The sequence below is a fragment of the Argentina anserina genome, chromosome 6 (genome assembly GCF_933775445.1).
Source record: "Argentina anserina chromosome 6, drPotAnse1.1, whole genome shotgun sequence".
NCBI classification, from domain to species: Eukaryota; Viridiplantae; Streptophyta; class Magnoliopsida; order Rosales; family Rosaceae; genus Argentina; species Argentina anserina.
Window position 1 is genome coordinate 26,385,081 of NC_065877.1, and position 21,901 is coordinate 26,406,981.

General features: G+C 37.6%; 2 protein-coding genes across 2 annotated transcripts; both read left to right on the top strand.

The window, feature by feature from the left end:
• The first annotated feature begins 412 nt into the window (after positions 1 to 412).
• Positions 413 to 7,060, top strand: LOC126800440 (probable phospholipid-transporting ATPase 4). Its single transcript, XM_050527812.1, has 11 exons — positions 413 to 634; positions 1,116 to 3,074; positions 3,176 to 3,286; positions 3,830 to 4,106; positions 4,192 to 4,280; positions 4,401 to 4,488; positions 4,579 to 4,788; positions 4,912 to 5,037; positions 5,614 to 5,712; positions 5,877 to 6,068; positions 6,162 to 7,060. Exons 2-11 carry the CDS (start codon positions 1,246 to 1,248, stop codon positions 6,822 to 6,824), a joined length of 3,684 nt encoding a protein of 1,227 aa, XP_050383769.1. The 5' UTR covers positions 413 to 634; positions 1,116 to 1,245; the 3' UTR covers positions 6,825 to 7,060.
• Positions 7,061 to 12,846: 5,786 nt separating this feature from the next.
• Positions 12,847 to 17,377, top strand: LOC126800441 (casein kinase 1-like protein 2). Its single transcript, XM_050527813.1, has 14 exons — positions 12,847 to 13,036; positions 13,123 to 13,163; positions 13,634 to 13,703; positions 13,805 to 13,953; positions 14,041 to 14,136; positions 14,245 to 14,315; positions 15,092 to 15,153; positions 15,238 to 15,301; positions 15,387 to 15,471; positions 15,570 to 15,696; positions 15,831 to 15,913; positions 15,992 to 16,052; positions 16,269 to 16,411; positions 16,593 to 17,377. Exons 1-14 carry the CDS (start codon positions 12,961 to 12,963, stop codon positions 16,887 to 16,889), a joined length of 1,425 nt encoding a protein of 474 aa, XP_050383770.1. The 5' UTR covers positions 12,847 to 12,960; the 3' UTR covers positions 16,890 to 17,377.
• The last annotated feature ends 4,524 nt before the right edge of the window (positions 17,378 to 21,901 follow it).

The following is a 21,901-nucleotide window of genomic DNA, read 5'->3' on the forward strand; positions in this document are numbered from 1 at the left end:
TTTCCTCTTCCCAAAAATTGGCCTAACCGTTTCAAATATTTGTAACTTGTAATAAAAGCAAGCCATACGCAAAAAAGATTATAGAAAATATCACACATCCTTATTGACCAATACAGGTCCTCTGACTCGCCACATCAGCACAAATGGCGACACAGTTCTGGAACACAGCGTGGTAGGCTAAAACCTTAAAATAACAAGTTGGAAGAGAGGGAGACCCAGACTGGTTCTTCTTCGATGGCTGCTCAAACCAAGACAGGTCATTTCTGAGAAATTTCATAGCTCCTAAACAAAGAAAAGGACCCATTTTTATTTTGGTTGATAATAAACAAGTGGAAATATTTGTTTAAATCTATTTTTTGTTTACACAGTGAAAAGTTTGAAATATAAATATAGGAAACGGAGGGCCCGGAAATTCCTGGCATTGGTTTTGGACTTCACGACGGGAAAGAGAGAGAGAAGCTGTTTGTGCTTTTACCCTTTTCTTTCTGTTCCCTCCTTCTTCCTCTGTTTCTCCCTCTCTAGACTTTGTGTGATCTGCAGCTGCCAAGTTTGTTTCTTTGGCCCATTTCGTGTTCTGATCAAAATGGGTTCGTCGTAATTCGCGTCCCAGATGAACCGGGGCTTCTGCTGTCAGGTACCCTTTGCGTTTTTTCGTTTAAATTTTGAAGCTTTTATTGGTTTTTGTGGGTAAAGATTGATTCTTGGATATCTTTGGGGGGTTGGTTTTGGTGAAGATTGGTTCTTGAATTGAGCTGGGCATTGCTTTATTTTGAGCTGGAATGAGATTTTTAGTTGGCTTTTGGAAGAATTTGGAACCCATTTTTGGTGATTCGGGTTTTGAGGCTGAAATTGAGAGCTTGTTGTTAGTTTTGGCCTGAAGTTTTGATTTTTATGTGTTTAATTGGTCAAATCTGGTGGGTTGGGAAAGTTGGAAATCTTAGTATGCAAGGTATTTGATTAGGAGCTTAAATATTTGGTTCTTCTTGTAAATATTGATTGCATGAAGTTTGATGAATTACATGGTGTGTTTATATGCTAAGAATATCATGTGGAGGAATCTGTCAATTTTTTACATTTGCTTAGTTTTAAATTTTTCGTTTATCGTTTTATATTAGGCATTAGAAGGAGGAATTGGAGATAAGGGGTTGCATTAATCCCAGTGTGAGGATTGAGGTGAAGCATTTGAATCCTTGCTGTGGTGGGTATGTGGCAACTGTGATTGGTTTTGGCTGCAAGTGAGAAGAAATGGCTGGAGGAAGAATAAGGGCGAGGCTACGGCGGAGCCACCTCTACACATTCCTGCGTAAGCCGAAGGGCAATGAGGCAGGAGGGGCACCTCATCCAATCCAAGGTCCTGGGTACTCAAGAACTGTGCATTGTAACCAACCTGTGCTGCACAAAAAGAAACCTTTCAAGTACCGTACAAATTACATATCGACCACAAAGTATAACCCTATCACGTTCTTCCCCAAGGCACTCTTTGAGCAGTTCCGACGGGTTGCCAATATCTACTTTCTTTTAGCTGCCGGTCTTTCACTCACCCCTGTATCTCCATTTGGTCCGTGGAGCATGATAGCTCCTTTGGCTTTTGTTGTTGGTCTCAGTATGGTAAAGGAAGCTGTAGAAGACTGGAATAGGTTCTTGCAGGACATGAAGGTTAATCTGCGGAAAGTACATGTTCACAAAGGTGATGGTGTTTTTGGACATAGGGCGTGGCATAAGATTTTGGTCGGAGATGTGTTGAAAGTGGAAAAGGATCAATTCTTTCCTGCTGATCTGCTTCTATTGTCCTCAAGTTACGAGGATGGGTTCTGCTACGTTGAGACTATGAACTTAGATGGTGAGACAAATTTGAAGGTCAAGAGATGCTTGGAGGTAACCTCACCTTTGGATGATGACGCAGTTTTCAAGGACTTTACAGCAACAGTTCAATGTGAAGATCCAAATCCAAATCTGTATTCCTTTGTGGGTAATCTTGATCATGACCGGCAGATTTATCCTCTTGAACCCGAACAGATACTTTTGAGAGATTCAAAGCTCAGGAATACAAGTTATATCTATGGGGTAGTTATATTCACAGGTCATGATAGCAAAGTTATGCAGAATTCGACCAAGTCCCCCTCAAAAAGGAGTGGAATAGAAAAGAAAATGGATAAGATCATTTATGTCCTTTTCTTCCTCCTTTTATTGATCTCCTGTATCAGCTCAATGGGGTTTGGTGTGAAGACAAAACGCGATATGCCAAAGGCGTGGTACTTGCGACCAGAGGATGCAGAAGATATGTATAACCCCAACAAACCTGCTGTAGCTGGCCTCATCCATTTAGTCACTGCTCTCATCCTTTATGGATATCTAATACCCATCTCTCTTTATGTTTCCATTGAGATTGTGAAGGTTTTGCAAGCAAGGTTCATTAACAATGACATACACATGTATGATGAAGAGCATGGAATTCCTGCTCAAGCCCGGACATCAAATTTGAATGAGGAGTTAGGCCAGGTAGACACGATCCTCTCTGACAAAACTGGCACTTTAACCTGCAACCAGATGGACTTTCTAAAGTGTTGCATTGCTGGCATTGCATACGGTGTCCGCGCTAGTGAAGTTGAACTTGCTGCGGCAAAACAGATGGCCACTGACCTTGAGGATCAGGATGAGCATGATGAAGAGCTTGCTAATGTTCCCATGAAAAATGATGGTCAACGTGTACCATGGGGGAGTGAAGTAGGATCAGAAATTGAGCTGGAAACTGTTGTTACGTCCAACGATGGAAAGGGCCCGAAACCTGCCATTAAGGGGTTTAGCTTTCTGGACAACCGCCTCATGGATGGAAATTGGATAAAAGAGCCCACCTATGAAGTGATTTTACTTTTTTTGCGGATCTTAGCTGTTTGCCATACTGCAATTCCTGAGCTAAATGAAGAGACTGGCCAATATACATATGAAGCAGAGTCACCCGATGAAGGAGCTTTTCTTGTTGCAGCACGTGAATTAGGTTTTGAGTTCTGTAAAAGAAATCAATCAAGTGTGTATGTCCGTGAAAAGTATCCTCATCCAGAACGGCCTGTGGAAAGGTTAGTACCTGAATGTTTTTTGTTATCTAAGTAATTAATTGAACTTTCCTATTGACTTTCTTCTGTTTTAATAACTGGGTCATCTGTTGGAAAACTTACAGGGAGTATAAGATCTTAAATCTATTGGAATTCACTAGCAAAAGGAAGCGTATGTCAGTAATTGTGCGTGATGAAGATGGGCAATTATTACTCTTCTGCAAAGGAGCTGACAGGTTAGGCTCACATCTGGCTTTCCTTCATTGGGTACTTGGTTTCGAATGCTCTTAATTGTTTGTTTTATGGCTTTTTTTAGGCCAGATAATGTGGTATATTCAAGCAGCTTTTGTATGTTGGCAAGTTTTGAATGTTTTAATTGGGGGTCCTTCTGGTTAACTTTCTATGTAGTACACTGGTTGTGAAGTAGTGAGAAGACTTCGCCCCAAAATGAAAAAGAAGCAGAAATAAAGTATTGTAGGAGAGGCTTAAACCTTTAGATAGATATCTAGCTAAAACAAAAACATTTGGACTCTGCTTATCTCATCCTCTCTCTCAACAGTTAAATAAATATAGCGTACTAGTTGAAAACTAGTGAGAGGCTTAGAAGTTTATATTGATATCGAGCTATAACAGACATTTCTTTGGACTCTTCTATATTCCATCCCTTCTCTCAATAGGAGGAAGGGAAAGCATGCATGGATTTTATATCTTTGAAAAATTTCTTAATGTAATCTTATTTTCTTTAATTCCCTTAAATATTCCTTTACTTGGATCCACAGCATCATTTTCGATCGACTGTCAAAGAATGGAAGAATTTATGAGGAAGCTAGTACCAAGCATTTGAATGAATATGGAGAAGCTGGGTTACGTACATTGGCACTTGCATATAGAAAGCTTGAGGAGTCCGAATATGAAGCATGGAACAATGAATTTCAGAAAGCAAAAACATCTATAGGTGGTGATAGGGAGGTGATGCTCGAGCGAGTAGCAGAGAAGATGGAAAAAGACTTGATCATGGTTGGTGCTACAGCTGTGGAGGACAAATTGCAAAAAGGGGTATGATAAGCTCCTCTAAACAGTAGTTAATAAGAAACTGCCTTACTAATTCACGGCAACTTAGTTCCATTTATTATTTTCTTAGGTACCCCAATGCATAGACAATCTTGCACAAGCCGGTCTCAAGATCTGGGTGTTGACTGGGGATAAGATGGAAACTGCAATCAACATAGGGTCCGTCTCTAACCACTTAGTAGAAAGCACTGCTGTGAATAATGAGGAGACATTTCCACTCTACCTGAGTAAGAGTGTAATGACTTTTCTTTTCTTTTTGGGTGTGTTTTTTGCCTGCAGATTTGCATGTAGTTTGCTCCGACAGGGCATGAAGCAGATATGTATATCAACCGCAAATTTAGAGACACTGGGACAAGATGGAAAAGAGGTAAATATTTCTGTGAGAGAGGGAAGATGAATTCTTGTTCGGGAGATAAATATGTGATGTTGGTCTTTGTTGGTTTCTACTGATGATCAGGCTGTGAAGGACAATGTTTTGAATCAAATTACAAATGCCTCACAAATGATCAAGTTGGAAAGAGATCCACATGCGGCGTTTGCATTAATAATTGATGGAAAAACTTTAACCTATGCTTTGGAGGATGATATGAAGCATCTATTCTTGGAATTAGCTGTTGATTGTGCATCTGTCATATGCTGTCGTGTCTCCCCTAAGCAGAAAGCATTGGTAAGAACTTTTGTTGCTCTCAATTCCAAAATGTCATTGTTTTCTAATGTCAGTTGAACTATATCCTTATCAATATGGGTATACCAGTGTGCAATGTCTTGATTTGTTCAGTTTTGGCATTAGGTAACGAGGTTAGTTAGACGTGGAACCGGGAAAACTACATTAGCAATTGGTGATGGTGCAAATGACGTTGGAATGATCCAGGAAGCTGACATTGGTGTTGGAATCAGTGGCGTCGAAGGCATGCAGGTTGGTGGAACTTCTGACAATCTTTCTCATAGTGCAGTGCATCTATAATGCAATGCTACATTTCACGCCTCTTTTTCTTAATGACACACATGTAACACCATTTCTTATTGTTCTTTTAAATAAATTGCATTAGTGGACTTATTTAATCTGTGATTAATGTGAACAAAAGCCTAAAATATATTTGAAAGGATACATGCAACTACGCATAAAATTGATTGTTTTTTTCACTGTCTTTCATCGGCTAAGGTTCAGTTGATGATGCATGTGATGGAAATCTTATTAGGAGTTAAGGGCACACAAATATATAGTACTCCTAGGAAACAGATATACTACCATGACATGTAATGCTTTGCCAGAATAGTTACCTGACTATACACAGACCAACCGTGTGTGGTGTTTCTGTGTGTGTGTGGGTGGGTGGAAGTGGTCTGGGTCTGTTTTCATCTAACATATAGTGCTTACATGGGATAATGTTTGTATTACATATCTAATTGTTAAGTAATGTATCTGTGGTGGAAGAGGGAACCAGTTTTCTCATTATTGGTGAATCTCATGATAGTTGATAATTGATTGCAGGCTGTGATGGCTAGTGACTTTGCAATTGCCCAGTTTCGGCATTTGGAGAGACTCTTGGTTGTCCATGGACATTGGTGCTATAAAAGGATTGCTCAGATGGTAATATCAGTATGCTCATCTTAGTACGTTATTGTTACAGTTTTGTTAACATGCCACTTGCATGTGCTTCTGTGCCATGTGCCTAGGAGCACGAGAGCAATGTGACTACGTAGCCTTCTTTTTTGAACTTCATCCACTTGCTGATGGAAATCTGTTGTTTTCAGATTTGCTACTTCTTCTACAAAAATATAGCTTTTGGTCTGACCCTCTTCTACTTTGAGGCATTCACTGGATTTTCGGGGCAATCAATATATGACGATTGGTACATGCTATCATTCAATGTTATTCTTACCTCATTGCCTGTCATATCACTTGGAGTATTTGAACAAGATGTTTCTTCCGAGGTCTGCTTACAGGTTAGTCCTTTCAGCGACACTCTTGTTATTATATAACCATATATTGTTCGTTGGTATCCCTGCAGTGAGATTTAAAAGTTCCTGCTTTTGCAGTTCCCTGCATTGTATCAGCAAGGAGCCCGGAATTTGTTCTTCGACTGGTACAGAATACTGGGGTGGATGGGCAATGGTGTATATTGCTCTCTCGTTGTCTTCTTCCTCAACATTATTACCTTCAAAGACCAGGCCTTCAGATCGAATGGCCAGATTGCTGATATGGCTGCTATGGGTACAACTATGTTCAGTGGCATCATATGGGCTGTTAACTGCCAGATTGCTCTGGCTATGTGTCACTTTACATGGATTCAGCATTGCTTTATTTGGGGCAGTATTGCAATGTGGTACATATTTCTGTTGATATATGGCTGGGTGACACCGGCATTTTCTGGAAATGCCTACCAGATTCTAGTTGAAGTCCTCGGTCCTGCCCCAATCTTTTGGTTAGCCACCCTATTAGTTACACTTGCCTGTAATCTCCCTTACATTGTCCACATAGCCTTCCAAAGAAGTTTCAATCCAATGGATCATCATATCATCCAAGAAATCAAATACTACCGGAAAGATGTTGAGGATCAACGCATGTGGAAGAGGGAGGCGTCGAAAGCAAGACAAGAAACCAAGATAGGGTTCTCAGCTCGGGTAGATGCAAAGATCAGACAGTTGAGAGCAAGGCTGCACAAGAAGCATCCCCACAGTAACGCGATGTCCCCTTTGTGACAATGTGCAGTATATTCTTACAGTTTTGGAAAGCCTATTTCTTAGGGTTTGAGGCCGATTGCAGTTTTGTGTTGTGGCCCTTTGTAATTTTATTTTTCTTGGTATATTTGTTATATCCATTCACGTGGGATTGGTTCAAGTCCCATTCATTATAGAAAAAAGCATAGGAGCTTTTATATGTACAATACATTTGTAAGATTCAAAGAGTGAAGATAAGATAGATGTCAATTTGCATACATGTTTCTTTGCCTCTCCTGTTTCTGCATGTTTCCTCGACTTTCCTGACGCCAAGAACCTGCTTCCTATTTGGAGTTCAAGTTCCAATTTAACCTGAAAACTGTACACAAGCTCAATTCTTACAACCATTTTAACATTTACAAATGGAGGGGACAATTCACATACTTACTCACCATTTAACATAGTATCTTAAGTTCACTGAGGCAAAAGTCATTGTCTGCAGATTCATCCATAGCTTAGAGGTTTGTTACTTTCTTTCATGCAGGTGAGTGGATGATCCAAATTCGAACGAGTCACAGATTACAGAGCAAGACAGATTGTGGCGTATGATGACATTCTGTAACTTTGTGTTGGGGTATGTTCTTCCAATAATTGCATTTTTAACATTACCAATGGTGAATCAAAGAGATGAAAGATGAAATAGTTGAAATATGCTTTTGGGTTCAATCTTTCCCCACACAAATATGTTATGTGGCATTTGCTCCACATCATTGTGGTGTTGGTTGTCTCATAAAGTGATAAAGAGTTTAAACCTTTGGTGGAAATATTGTGGAATCGGAAAGTTAATGCTAGTCCTTTGCTAGACTTTGTGACCATTACATTTACACTCCAATTTTCCTATCAAGCTAAGACTTGGAACAAGAATGTTTTTGGGAATTTTGTCGAAGAAAATAGAAGCCATGAGATTCAACAACTAATGTTGTCTACGTATTTAATAAAGGAGTAGGATATGAAAATTGGAAATGAACTCTCACAGTTTTACAGAGACCGAAGAGCTCTTAAAAATTAGGAAATATAGGAAACTCAGAAGGCTAAAGCCAACTGGCTTAGCCTAGGAGATAGATATACCAAGTTATTTCAAACTCATGCCAAGATAGGAGACTTAACCGAAAATGCTAGAGACCCCAAATTTTCTTACACAATCTAGATCCCCAAATGACGTGGCACTGCCATGTCAGCATTTTTGCATACAAAATATAAATATGGTGGAATTGGGAGAGAGTGGGATAGATTTTCCAACCATTTCCTGCCTTTTTCTGAATTTATATCCATATTATTATTATTTTCATTTATTATAATAACTTTCATAAATTAATAATGAATTAAAACTAACATATGGTGCAAGGGTTTCATGTATTTTCATAATAATTTTAACTAACAAAGCCGATTCTCAGTATAATAGTACAATGTTGCTACTTATAGGCTGGTTCCATGACACAGGTCTTTGGACACATGGTGCCCCTTAATCAAACCCTCATTGTATTACATACTTAATTAAATGTAATTAAAGATAAAAGAGCCATATGCTCAGCATATAGTACCCTAAGCTCTCCTAGCAATCATTAAAAACTTGTATTTTCGTAACACAATAGTTGTCTACGTAAAAAATAAGGAATCAACGTTGTTGAATGCTGATGAGATCTAAGCCTCTCTCAAGAGTCACCACTGCTTCCGCTTAAAATGAGTCTGCACGGGCGGCTGTCTCGCCTAATTCGTCTCTGCCACCGATTTTCCACTCGTCCACCAGAGACCTCTTCCCCAACCCCCAATGGTATTACTAACTCTGAAGTTGAGAAGACTCCCCATCATCTTGGACGACAAATGAAATTGCTTCCATTGCTTAAGAACACAAAACATAAAGCTCCAATCAAAGGCCGAAGGCTCATTTTGAGCAAAGAACGAGAAGAAGAATCCCTTAAAGGAGAAGGTCAGCTCCTGCCCATCAATTCCATCGCTCCGCCAATGTTGGTAGCTGAGTCCGCCCCGACAACCCTAGTTTTGGAACTGGGCCAACCCATTTCCAAGCCGACCCACATTCTGATTGTGATGCTACAACGACTTTTCAAATGAGGAGGTTAGCTTTGATGGTGGAGGAATTTTTAGGGGAGGAGGGCAGCTTTTGCCAATCACAACCCCCACTCCGCCAACGCCACCAGTAGCAGCGAAGCTTGCATCGCCGCTGTGGTGGGTGGAAGAGCTCATGTGCATCAACACCCTAGTAAGGAGTTTTACAGAATTCTCAAGTCTACACTCACAACTTCGATGGAACTTTAGTGGGGTTGAGATTAATGTGTTGTGTATTTTAGTATTTGTTGCGCTAGTTATGGTTTTGATTAATACATATTATGTTAGAAGAGGTGGCTGGATAACATTAGTTGGGGGTTGTGGAGGTTGTCGGTGTGGCAGTGAATGTGGGGGTTGGACTTGTGATTGATGTCTTATCTTATAGTTGGAATATGAAGCTGTTAATAAAGTCTCTGTTCGCAATGGTGTATGTGGTGTCAAGAATCTTGCAGTTATGAAACTTACACATGTGCCGTGGCGACAAGTGGAAAATTGACAAGCATTGTGGCGGTGAAAAAGAGCACATTGAAGAATGAAGATGGACAATGTCACTATCTTAAAACATTTTCACTTCACAGCATAGAACGAAATTCTTTCTTTCATTTTAACTCAAAATGAGTAAAAATTGTGAATACGTGTAGTTGTGTTAATGTTCATCAATAAAATTTTCAAAAAGGGTGCAACTATCTCCACCATATCATCTTCATTAGTTATACTATATATTTAAATTCTTAAAAAATTATATTACTCTAATGTAAAATGGCTAATACGTACAATAATTTCGTACCAAATTTAAAACTTAAAAGAAAGACTAAATTTTTCATTAGAAGATGAAATAATTCCTTTATCTTTTGTTTCCTACATCAAAGTTAGTTCATAATTCATTTCAAAAAGCATTAGTGTTAACTTGATTGAACTTAGTACAATACAAAATACAAGTTAGAAAAAAAAAACTCTATTCTTCGTTAGTCACAACTCTAAACATTGAATTTTTTTGTATGAACTGAAATATGCAAATATCAAAATTGTTTTAAGAATAAAAAAATAGAAGTAGATTAAACTTTAATTTTCTTAGGAATTTTTGTTTCTTCAAAAGGAAACTTTATTATAGTTTCTCGTTACCTTATTTTCAGGTTTAATCTTACATATTTACTCTACGGATGATTCCTAATTACTCTAGGATAACTTGATCATTTTTGGTTTTAATCAAACATTTGTCTTTTATGTTAAGTTGAATGTCGAGAACTTGATTTCTATTTCCAGCTCAAGTTCTTTTCCAGTTACGTTGATCTAAAATTGTTTTTTCTCACCATTTAACACCTACAAAATGAAGAGACAATTCACATACACAAAGCTCATGAAAGGTTGAGTGTGATGACCTGATAGCCATAAAAGTCTATTTGGTTGCCCATATTCAACATTGAATATGTTTAATTTGACCTAAGAAAAAAACTATCATAGGGTCTATATATGTGTAATAAATTAATCACCATTGAATATGATTAACATATTTCCTACACCATTTTTAGTTTCATACACCATTGAATGCCCTTCTATATGATTCATGCATATCTTATTTAGTTACTTCCACTGATATTAATATCTCATATAAGTATTTGGTTTATCGTTATATGAATGATCATTTACGGTGATTTTGGTAGGATATGTTTTCATTAGAAATTTTGGAGATTGTTTGTTTGTTTGGAAGCATTTAGTACTTCTTTGCAAACATGTTATGTCCCTTTATAAGTTAATAGATTCCAAAAGCTTTTCTTATCTACTGGTTTTTGGCATTGCATCCTCCCCGTTGGCTGTATAGGTGGGTTGTACCTCGCTGCTGCTGCGTTTTGTTATGTATATTACACTTAAAAAATTTGTATGTATGTTGACTAATCTTTATTAACAATCAAGACTTTCTCATATGCAAAAGAAGCCTTTATTATACGTCAGTGTCAATATATAGAAACCTTTGGTGATAACTTGCCGGTCTTCATAATTCAGAAAAATATTATTTTCTCTTGATGATAAGGAATAAGATTTGAAAAAGTTATATCTTACTTAGTCCATGGAAGATTCTTGAATGCTATCTCGAAAGACAACTTCAGGTTGGGGTAATTGGAGACCTTAATGGAGAGAATTTTTTTTTTTGAAAATATCATTACGATATTCAAAGAGGTGTCCCGTGGTGTCAAGAAGCTTGCAGCTAGGGCATTTACACTTGCGCCGCGACGACGAGTGTAAGACTGACCTGCACAGTAGCGGTGACAAATAGTATGTCCTACATCGTGGCGGTGAAAGAGAGCACATTGGAGATGAACAATATTACTATCTTCAAACAATTTCACTTCACAGCCTAGAGCAAAATTTTCTCTTTCATGTTAATTCAAAATGAGCAAAAATTGTGAATACGTGTAGTTGTGTTAGTGTTCATCAACAAAATTTTTGAAAAAGGTGCAACTATCGTCACCCTATCATCTTCGTTGTTTATCCTACATATATTTTAATTATAAAAAATTATATTAATCTAATGTAAAATGACTAATACATACAATATTTTCGTACCAAATTTAAAACTCAAAAGAAAGACTAAATATTTCATGAGAAGATGAAATAATTCCTTTATCTTTTGTTTCCTACATCAAGGTTAGTTTATTATTCATTTCAAAAGGCATTAGTGTTAACTTGATTAAACTTAGTACAATACAACATACAAGTTAGAAAAAAAAAACTATATTCTTCGTTGGTCATAACCCTAAACATCGAATTTTTTGGTATGAACCAAAATAGGCAAATATCGAAATTGTCTTAACAATAAGAAAATGGAAGTAGACTAAACTTTAATTTTCTTAGGAATTTTTGTTTCTTCAAATGGAAACTTTATAATCGTTTCTCATTGCCTTATTTTCATATTATTAACTTACATATTTACTCTATGGATGATTCCTAATTACTCTAGGATAACTTGTGCGTGTCCGGTTTTAATCAAACATTTATGTTTTCTGTTTCAGCATATCCTCTCCAGAAAGTTGAATGTCGATAACCTGATTCCTATTTACAGCTCAAGTTCTTTTCCAGTCAAGTTGATCTAAAATTGTTCTTTCTCACCATTTAACACCTACAAAATGAAGAGACAATTGACATACACGAAGCTCATGAAAGGTCGAGTTTGATGACCTAATAGCCACAAAGTCTCATCTAGTTGCCCATTTTAGACATTGAATATGATTAATTTGACTAATGCATGATCCATATGGTTAAGCATTTTTAATTGCTTTTAAACATGTTACTATGCAAGCCCTAAAGTGAACATATCTCACCGTCATCACCCAGTTAGTTGCACCTAAGTTTTGAGAAAATATTAGTATCCTCACATGGATGACTAGTGAGGTTGATAGAACTGCTCTATATCTCACTCAACTAATACAAAAATTATTGATACACAATTCTTTAGTTTATTCGAGACTGTAAATGATATAGACGTTATAGTTTTTATTTGTATAGCTTCTTTTTGAAGTGTAGTTAATTCGGTTGTGTTTTCTTATTGTGAGTTATACGGTAATTTCAAGTTCGCCCTACATAATGCGATGTGAATAAATCCTAATATTCCGCCAATGATGTAAAATTAACTAAGGTAACAGTATGTACATGTCAAATGTAAATATATGTAACTGTCAAAAGTGTAAGCTCATAAAAGAAATGCCAAAAGACAAGGACACTGATTATTCAGACGGCGTCGTTTTCGTCGTAATTACCCAAAAAGGTAAGGCGGGGAAAAGGGGTGTATAATTCGATTGGATCGAATCAAACAACGACAGAGAGAGAGAGAGAGAGAGAGCGAGCGAGGCCAATTGCCAATTGTACCCATACCCTTCGCCCTCATTTACGCATTCTACCCCTCCTCGCGAGGTAGCTGATTTTAATCTAATCCAACTCTTTCTCCAAGACTCGGGGTTTGGTCAAGGGCCTCTGCATTTTCGTCTTTAGTCTTTTTTTCTTAGGGTTTTGGATTTGTAGAGGGTAGGGTTTCCCACTGTGGTGATCGGTCGTCGGCGATATGGAGCCTCGAGTTGGGGGCCGGTTCCGGCTCGGCCGCAAGATCGGTAGCGGATCCTTCGGAGAGATCTACTTAGGTACTTCTTCTTCTTCTTGTTCGTTTTTTTTTTTTGCTTAGCTTTTTTGGTTCAATTGTTTTGAAGCTTGCTTGATTTTACTGCAGGTACTAATATTCAGACGAACGAGGAGGTTGCGATTAAGCTTGTGAGTGTTTTTGGCATTTTTTTTGACTGAGATGATGGATTTTGCTTGTGAATTTTGACTTTGGGATTTTGATCAAGTTGTGCTAGTGTAAGTCTTAGGTGGTTTGGATGTGTGAGTTGAGCTAGTGGTGAGGAATTGTTATGCAATTGTTAGTAAATTAAAGGCTAATTGTCGAGAGGCGTTGCGATTGGGGGAGGCTAGGAAAGTGCAATTTGACAATGCAGAATGGGTTGGTTTTGCACAGTTAAAGTGTTTAAGTAGATTTTAAGCTACAATAGAATTATGGTATATAGTAGTGTGGGGCGGGGTGGTGAAGCAGTTGTTATGTTTTACCTTTTCTGGTTTTTGCTCCATCGGACTGTTATCGAAATGAGTTCTGGATATATGTGATCTGTTGTCTGTGCTCTTGCCTTGGATGAGATGGGTTTGTGACAATTACCTTCTTGCTGATATGTGTTCCTCTTTCTCAGGAAAATGTCAAGACAAAGCATCCACAGTTGCTGTATGAATCAAAGTTGTATAAAATACTCCAGGGAGGAAGTAATGGCCTTTTACCACTATCCTATTAATTGCTTTTTCTGTACTATGTACGTTGAATTACTTATCTTTCTGAACTCTTCGCCTATTTATGACATTGTCAGCTGGAATACCAAATGTGCGATGGTTTGGCACTGAAGGAGACTACAATGTTCTTGTGATGGATTTATTGGGACCTAGTCTTGAGGATTTATTCAACTTTTGCAGTAGGAAGTTGTCTCTTAAGACTGTTCTCATGCTTGCAGATCAAATGGTAAGGTTACTTTGTCTTGGATTCATTTATTCTGGAATCTAGTGTGTTTTGTAGTTTTAATCATATTTGTATTGAAATTTATGTTAGATAAATCGAGTGGAGTTTGTTCATTCCAAGTCTTTCCTACATCGGGATATCAAACCGGACAACTTCCTAATGGGATTGGGGCGTCGGGCAAATCAGGTCTGTCCTTAAAACTTTCTTTAATTACTTCCTATAGCTTATGTCCATGTAACTAGTGCTTTCATCGAGTGCTCTCTGTAAATGCATTACTTTCTTCTGCTTCTGTAGATTTACGTCATTGACTTCGGCCTCGCTAAGAAGTATAGAGACACATCAACTCATCAGCACATTCCTTATAGGTTGGTTTCCTGTTTCACAACTCATCCCTACTTCTGAAATTCTGTCTTATCTTTTGTGAATATTCTGAAGACTACGGGCCTAATATTCTTGTAGAGTTTTAGAGGTGGTTCTCATTGTCTCGGATTTTAACTTGTGCTACTTTGTATGTCTAAGCTATCATCATTAGAATTACATTGCTTTTCAAGCATGTGAGGTTTTACCCACATTCGATCTGTAATGCCGATTCTATGTTTATATAAGCCAGCATTTTATGTCAGTTTAATCAGAATTATTTAAAGAGCAAGGAAATGATTTTGTATCAAATTATCTTTTTATTTTTGAAGTAGTCTATAATTTTGTTTTTGACTAATGATGTTTTTGAGGCGCATATATTTCCATAGTCCTTGTACGTTCAGTTACCATCAAAGTCTGGATTGGGGCTGTGAGTTGTCGGTGTCTACCCCATAGGAATGAGATCTACTTTTTGTGATATGACTTTTTACATAATTTTGGTTGAAAATGATTTGGTTTTGTGAGACTTATGATGTGAAGTACTGTGTGGTAATCATACTACTAAGTGTTGTTTACATTCAACACATTTTTTATTTTCTGATCGAGTGCAGTTGGTATTTCCCAAGTTTATTGCTGTTATATTTGTCTGCCTTGCCGATGTTTGTGTCTTGATCTTTTGATGTGAAATGGCATTTTCTCAGATAGTTTATCTAAGGTGATACATTTAAATTGTAAACTCCACTATTTTCATTGGAACGGTTTTGATGTGCTCATGTAAATGCAGAGATAATAAGAATTTGACTGGGACAGCAAGATATGCTAGCATGAATACTCATCTTGGCATTGGTAATCTCTCTCTCTCTCCTCACTTCCACTTCCCTTTTTTTCTTCCTCCAGCCAATTCTGATCTTGTAAATTGTTGATGTATAGAACAAAGCCGAAGGGATGACCTAGAGTCACTTGGATATGTGCTTATGTACTTCCTAAGAGGAAGGTAAATATTGGACCTGCTGTTATTTTTATGTGTTTTCAATTCTTTTATACATATATGATAATGTCATGACCTTTTTTTTTTGCAGTCTTCCATGGCAGGGATTGAAGGCTGGGACTAAAAAGCAGAAGTATGAGAAGATCAGTGAAAAGAAAGTGTCAACTTCAATTGAGGTGAGCGAATCTTATCATATTAATTTATGCATCTTACTGATTCAAAGGTATTCTGGGAATTGTGGACATTCACTGCTACTCTCTTAATTCCTTCTTAGGCCTTGTGCCGTGGTTATCCCACCGAATTCGCATCATACTTCCATTACTGTAGATCTCTACGGTTTGATGACAAACCTGATTATGCTTATCTGAAGAGACTCTTCCGTGACCTTTTTATCCGTGAAGGTTTGAAATTTTTTCTTCTGTTTTTTTTTTGGGTACTTGGGCAGAAAATATTGTTCTTTGATAACTTTCATAATACTGCTGTTGTGGTCTTTTCGTAGAGTTCTTAATATTTCTTATGATACGGTTATCTTCAGGGTTTCAGTTTGATTATGTCTTTGATTGGACAATCTTAAAATATCAGCAGTCGCAGATCGCCACACCTCCTACCCGTGCTTCTGTAAGTGATGCACTTACTACTATCTGACTGCAAAATTAAGTTAACTTGTAAACTTAACGGTATTCACTTATTTTATAGGGTGGTGCCGGACCAAGCTCTGGACTGCCCCCTGTTGTTGCAAATGTTGAAAGACAATCAGGTAGTTTATCATGATTCATATTACGCATCACCGTCATATTTACATGGAAAAGCTTTCTTTTTAATGTATGCTCATTTGCTTAGGATAGTCTCAGATATAGTAGCTATTATTTTTTTCATTTTGGTTGAAATATGCTGTATATATGGGTATGGCCCATTTTCCAGAATTTGTGGATGTACTAGCTTTGTTGACCAAGATGTTATTAATGTTTTGCAGGTGGGGAGGAATCTAGACCTACTGGTTGGTCGTTGGCAGATCCCTCACGTAGGAGAAACTCTGGACCAATTGTAAATCCTGGAAGCTTGTCTAAACAAAAAAGTCCCGTTGGAAATGATCCATCTATATCTAGAGACGCAATGGTAAAGTATCTTGTCTGTTCTGATTTTGCGTTGCTTTTTACTGATCATGTCAAAAACTAAAAAAAATAATACAGTTCAGTCATACCAGCTTTACTCCTAGGTTGTGCCAGCTCATCATCATGATTTGGCTAAGTGTATGGTTGGAGTAATTTAATTTGTCTATGTTATTGGATTTCTCCAGTTATCAAGTTCCAGTTTTTTACGGTCAACTGGATCATTGAGGAGGGCAGTAGTTCCTAGCAGTCGGGATGCAGTAATTGTTGGCAGTGAATCTGATCCCTCTCGTGCTCAAACTATAGAGGCAAGTTCTGGAACACTAGGTAAAACTTCTACCGCCCAAAGAAGTTCACCTGTTGTATCTTCAGAGCAGAACCGTACCACTTCTGGTAGAAATAATTCAACCGTAAAAAACCTAGAGTCCACCCTCAAAGGAATTGAGACCCTTCATTTTAATAGCGATGAGAGAGGACAGTATTAGCAGTTGCTTATCTCAATATGTCGCCCACTGTAAATTTGAAAAAAGATGGTATACAGTTCTCACGCACTTGGGGTGGAATTTATTTTCGTTAATGTACTATGTTTGAGGAAAGCTGCAACAATTTGGGGTTGTCCCCCAAGCAGTGTGCAATAATGACAGCATACAGAAGTGGAAATTTGATGCCCGGATGACCTACACCCAGGTAAGAAGGCCTTTGTCAATACAGCACAAGTTGTGCCACTCTGGTTTCACCTTCTCAATACCTTATCCAAATGCGTGTTTGTGCTTTTGTCAAACACTTTAATGTGTGGGTCAAATGCAGATAGACAACTGTAAAACTGTAAGTAGATCAACATTTTGTGATGTATTACGATATTGTAAGCCTAGATATAGCAGGTAAACTGAGTGTTGAAGCCATTGATGTTGGCACTTGGCATTTCTGTTGCATATATTATCGGAGCTTTATGTGGTTGGATCTGGTTGCATGATATACATTTAGCCATTTAGGGTTCTTTCAGAAATATCGACCCAGTGTTTTTCCTGTTTTTTCAAACCATGTGTTTTTGGTATGACAAGTGCTGTGAGATCACTTGTCACTGGCCAGTCTTTTCATTTTAATTTTTCCCCCATCTTGAATATCCGAACGCATTTTGTTTTTTGTTGTTCCCGGTAATGACCTTTATGGTTATTAAGCACGTTAATCTCTGGATTTCTTATAGGTTGAATTGTGTACAAAGAAAAAAAAAATTCTCATTGTTTATGTCTCATAAGTTCTGTTATTGTCTGAGATGACAGTTTGGAATCAACCAATTTAGGTCACTGTACATAAATAACAAGGCTTCACCTTCTTCTTCTTTAGTGACCACAGCTGCTAACAATCATCATCACAGACAGGCAATACAGCCACACAGAGTCACCACACTCGCCTATACAGCTACAAGCCTACAACAATCACATGTACAATCAACAATACAGCTGCCGCAACAGTCACATATGGAGATACAACTATTACATATACCTGTAAAACACCTCTCTACTTTTTTTAAATAATGCTTCGTGCTTTTCGTCCGATATAGGATCTGGGTTTACCGTTACTTTTCTGAGACGTGTTGTTCCTTCTGCGGTTCTCCATGGACCTGATTCTTGATCACTGGTAATTGAGATTGGCTTGACTGCCGTAGAAGAAAATCAAATCTGTGTGAAATGTGCAATGAGGTTTGGATATTGTATAGAAAGCAATAGGGGTGGACACGGGTCCATTCGGTTCGGTTTTGGACAAAACCCATAACCCAACCCAAATTTTAAATTCGGTTCGGTTCGGTTCGGTTTTTCTATTTTAGAGACTGTAACCTACAACCCAACCCAACCCGTACGGTTCGGTTCGGTTCGGTTTTTTTTCGGTTTTACCCGTATGTAAAATACGTAATATTATACATATATATATATATATATATATATATATATATATTAATTCATCTAATTCAGACCTCATTTGACCGTCAGAATTTTCAGTAAATTGAAAACCACTATTATACCCTAAGGGAGGATCCATTACAAAGATGCGAACGCCGAAAGCCGTTTGCATATTTGAAGTCAACTAATTTTGTTACCTATCGTGCGCGGTCGCACTGAAGAAATCTATTTGGCAAAACCCCGGTCAATGAGGTTTTATTATGTGAAAACGCCTCTTTTTTGGTTGACCGTAAGCCCGAACGGTCAAACCATGTCCAAAACGGACGAAATTTTTACGGGGTCCCTAAATATATATACCGATCATATCTGCTGGTGTCGATCGACCATATTTCGAATTAGAGTTGAGGATCACCTAAGTGTCAACTAATGCATCATAACCTTTATATTAGGTTTAAAATAAAACTATCGCATTATGAAACGACTATATGAAGAAAACTTCTAGGGGTCGATCGACACCAGCTGATGTGATCGGTATATATATTTAGTGACCCTATACAAATTTCATCCAATTCAGACCTCATTTAACCGTTGGAATTTTCGGTAAATTGAAAACACCACTATTATGCTCTAAGGGAGGATTCATTACAAAGATGCGAACTCCGTAAGCCATTTACATATCTGAAGTGACCTAATTTTTGTTACATATCGTGTGTGGTCGCACTGAAGAAATCTATTTGGCAAAACCCCAGTCAATGAGGTTTTATTATGTGAAAACGCCTCTTTTTTGGTTGACCGTAGGTATGAACGATCAGACCATGTCCAAAATGGACGAAATTTTTACGGGGTCCCTAAATATATATACCGATCACATCTGCTGGTGTCGATTAACCATATTTCGAATTAGAGTTGACGATCACCTAAGTGTCAACTAATGTATCATAACCTTTATATTAGGTTTAAAATAAAACTATCGCATTATGAAGCGACTATATGAAGAAAACTTCTAGGGATCAATCGACACCAGCTGATGTGATCGGTATATATATTTAGTGACCCTATAAAAATTTCATCAAGTTCAGACCTCATTTGACCGTCGGAATTTTCAGTAAATTGAAAACACCACTATTATGCCCTAAGGGAGGACCTATTACAAAAATGCGAACGCCGAACGCCGTTTGCATATTTGAAGTCAACTAATTTCTGTTACCTATCGTGCGCGGTCGCACTGAAGAAATCTATTTGGTAAAACCCCGGTCAATGAGGTTTTATTATGTGAAAACGCCTCTTTTTTGGTTGACCGTAAGCCCGAACGGTCAAACCATGTCTAAAACGGACGAAATTTTTACGGGGTCCCTAAATATATATACCGATCATATCTGCTGGTGTCGATCGACCATATTTCGAATTAGAGTTGATGATCACCTAAGTGTTAACTAATGTATCATAACCTTTAAATTAGGTTTAAAATAAAACTATCGCATTATGAAGCGACTATATGAAGAAAATTTATAGGGATTGATCGACACCAGCTGATGTGATCGGTATATATATTTAGTGACCCTATAAAAATATCATCCAATTCAGACCTCATTTGACCGTCGGAATTTTCTGTAAATCGAAAACACCACTATTATGCCCTAAGGGAGGACCTATTACAAATATGCGAACGCCGAAATTTGTTTGCATATCTGAAATCACCTAATTTTTATTACCTATCGTGCGCGGTCGCACAAAAAAAATCTATTTGGCAAAACCCCGGTCAATGGGGTTTCAATATGTCAAAACGCCTCTTTTTTAGTTAACCGTAGGTACGAATGGTCAAACCATGTCCAAAATAGATGAAATTTTTACGTGGTCCTTAGATATATATAACGATCACATCTGCTGGTGTCGATCGACCATATTTCGAATTAGAGTTGGCGATTGCCTAAGTGTCAACTAATATATCATAACCTTTATATTAAGTTTAAAATAAAACTATCACATTATGAAGCGACTATATGAAGGAAGAAGACGGCTAAATAATACGCCTCTTATACATTAGATCAATTAAGTTAGAAATTAGGTGCGGCTATGAGGCCGACTACACTATTTTTTATTTAAAAAATAATAATAATGTAAAATTATAAATATGACAAAATGATGTCGTTTTGTAACGTTGACCATTGACTTCGGGTTTTTCGGGTCGGTTCGGTTTCTAAGGGACTGAACCCAAAACCCAACCCAAACAGATTCGGTTCGTTCGGTTTTTTTATTTTCGGTTCGGTTTTATTCGGGTTTCGGTTTTTTCGGATTCGGTTTGAGTTCGGGTCCGGTTTTTTTCGGTTTTCGGGTCAGTTTGTCCACCCCTAGAAAGCAATATAATTGACATGTTTACATAGCCTACAAGAAAACTACTCGAGCAAATAATTACTCATCAGTAATCAAAGTGGATCCATCCCCTTCTTGAACTCGGATTTCCTCGTGGATAATTATTTTGCATAATTTCCCCCTTGCACAATTTTATTTTATTTGTCTATTTCTATTAATTACAGTTTTTTTTAATCTTATACTATAGGTGCACGTTTGGTACCTGTGAATCTGGGATTGCTTTGAGTCATCTTATTCTTAATACTTGGGTTACCTTCACCTGAGTAGCCCTACATAGTGCTAGTTTGAACCATGTATGGTGAGACAGTATTGCATAAGGGAGGACTTCACTACAACGAACAACCAACTATCTTCACATAATCGCAAAACATCAACATTCAACCCAAATTGATGATTGATCTAAACCCAAAACCCATATTGACCAAATTCAGCATATTTTCATCAATCCAACTAAATTTTGCACTACTAAAAAGTTTCATTAGACTTGAAAAAACAGTACCACATAGATTACAGAAGGAAATCGAAGAAAGCCATAGAACCCAAAACCTCAAATCACTAAACCCCAAAACCCAGCAGATCCAAAAATCCGATCCAAAGCTTTGTAGGAGATGTTGAGCGAAATCTTCATCAATCCCCAATTTGTTGCTGAAGAGTTCTTCTCCAAACATCAACATCCTCCAATCAAGAGCATGAACAATGATATTAATTTTTCGAAAATCCAAATTGTAACAAAGAATAAGCGGAGAAGCAGAGAAGAAAATTGGTGCTAAGAACCTTGAGAGAGAGGAATAAATATGATGAATTGATAAAGAGAAAGAAGACCGACTTCTGTTTCTTTTGAGATTGGTAGCTCTCATCTTCTTAGTTAAGGTAAAACTTTTGCTCTACCCAGACTTATGTGAGTTAATGAGGTCAAATTCATGTTCAGGTATTAGGTAGTGTCATTTAAGCTAGTGCCGGGTTAGATCTTTTTGAGTTTTTAATTAAGGTAGTGCGGGTTAATCCCGCGAAACAAACGTGCACTAGAGACTATTATGAACTCAAGACCTTTTTTTTTTTTTTTGTGAACTCAAGACCTCAACTCTCAAAGACTGCCATCTCCTTATTGACACTTCCCCATCACTAGCGAGGATAAAATAGTAAATTAAGATAACTCTGAGGGAGTGACAAATAAAATTAAAATAGCACCTCAGAAGCGAGTGAAAGGACTCGAGGCTTGAGCAGAGGAG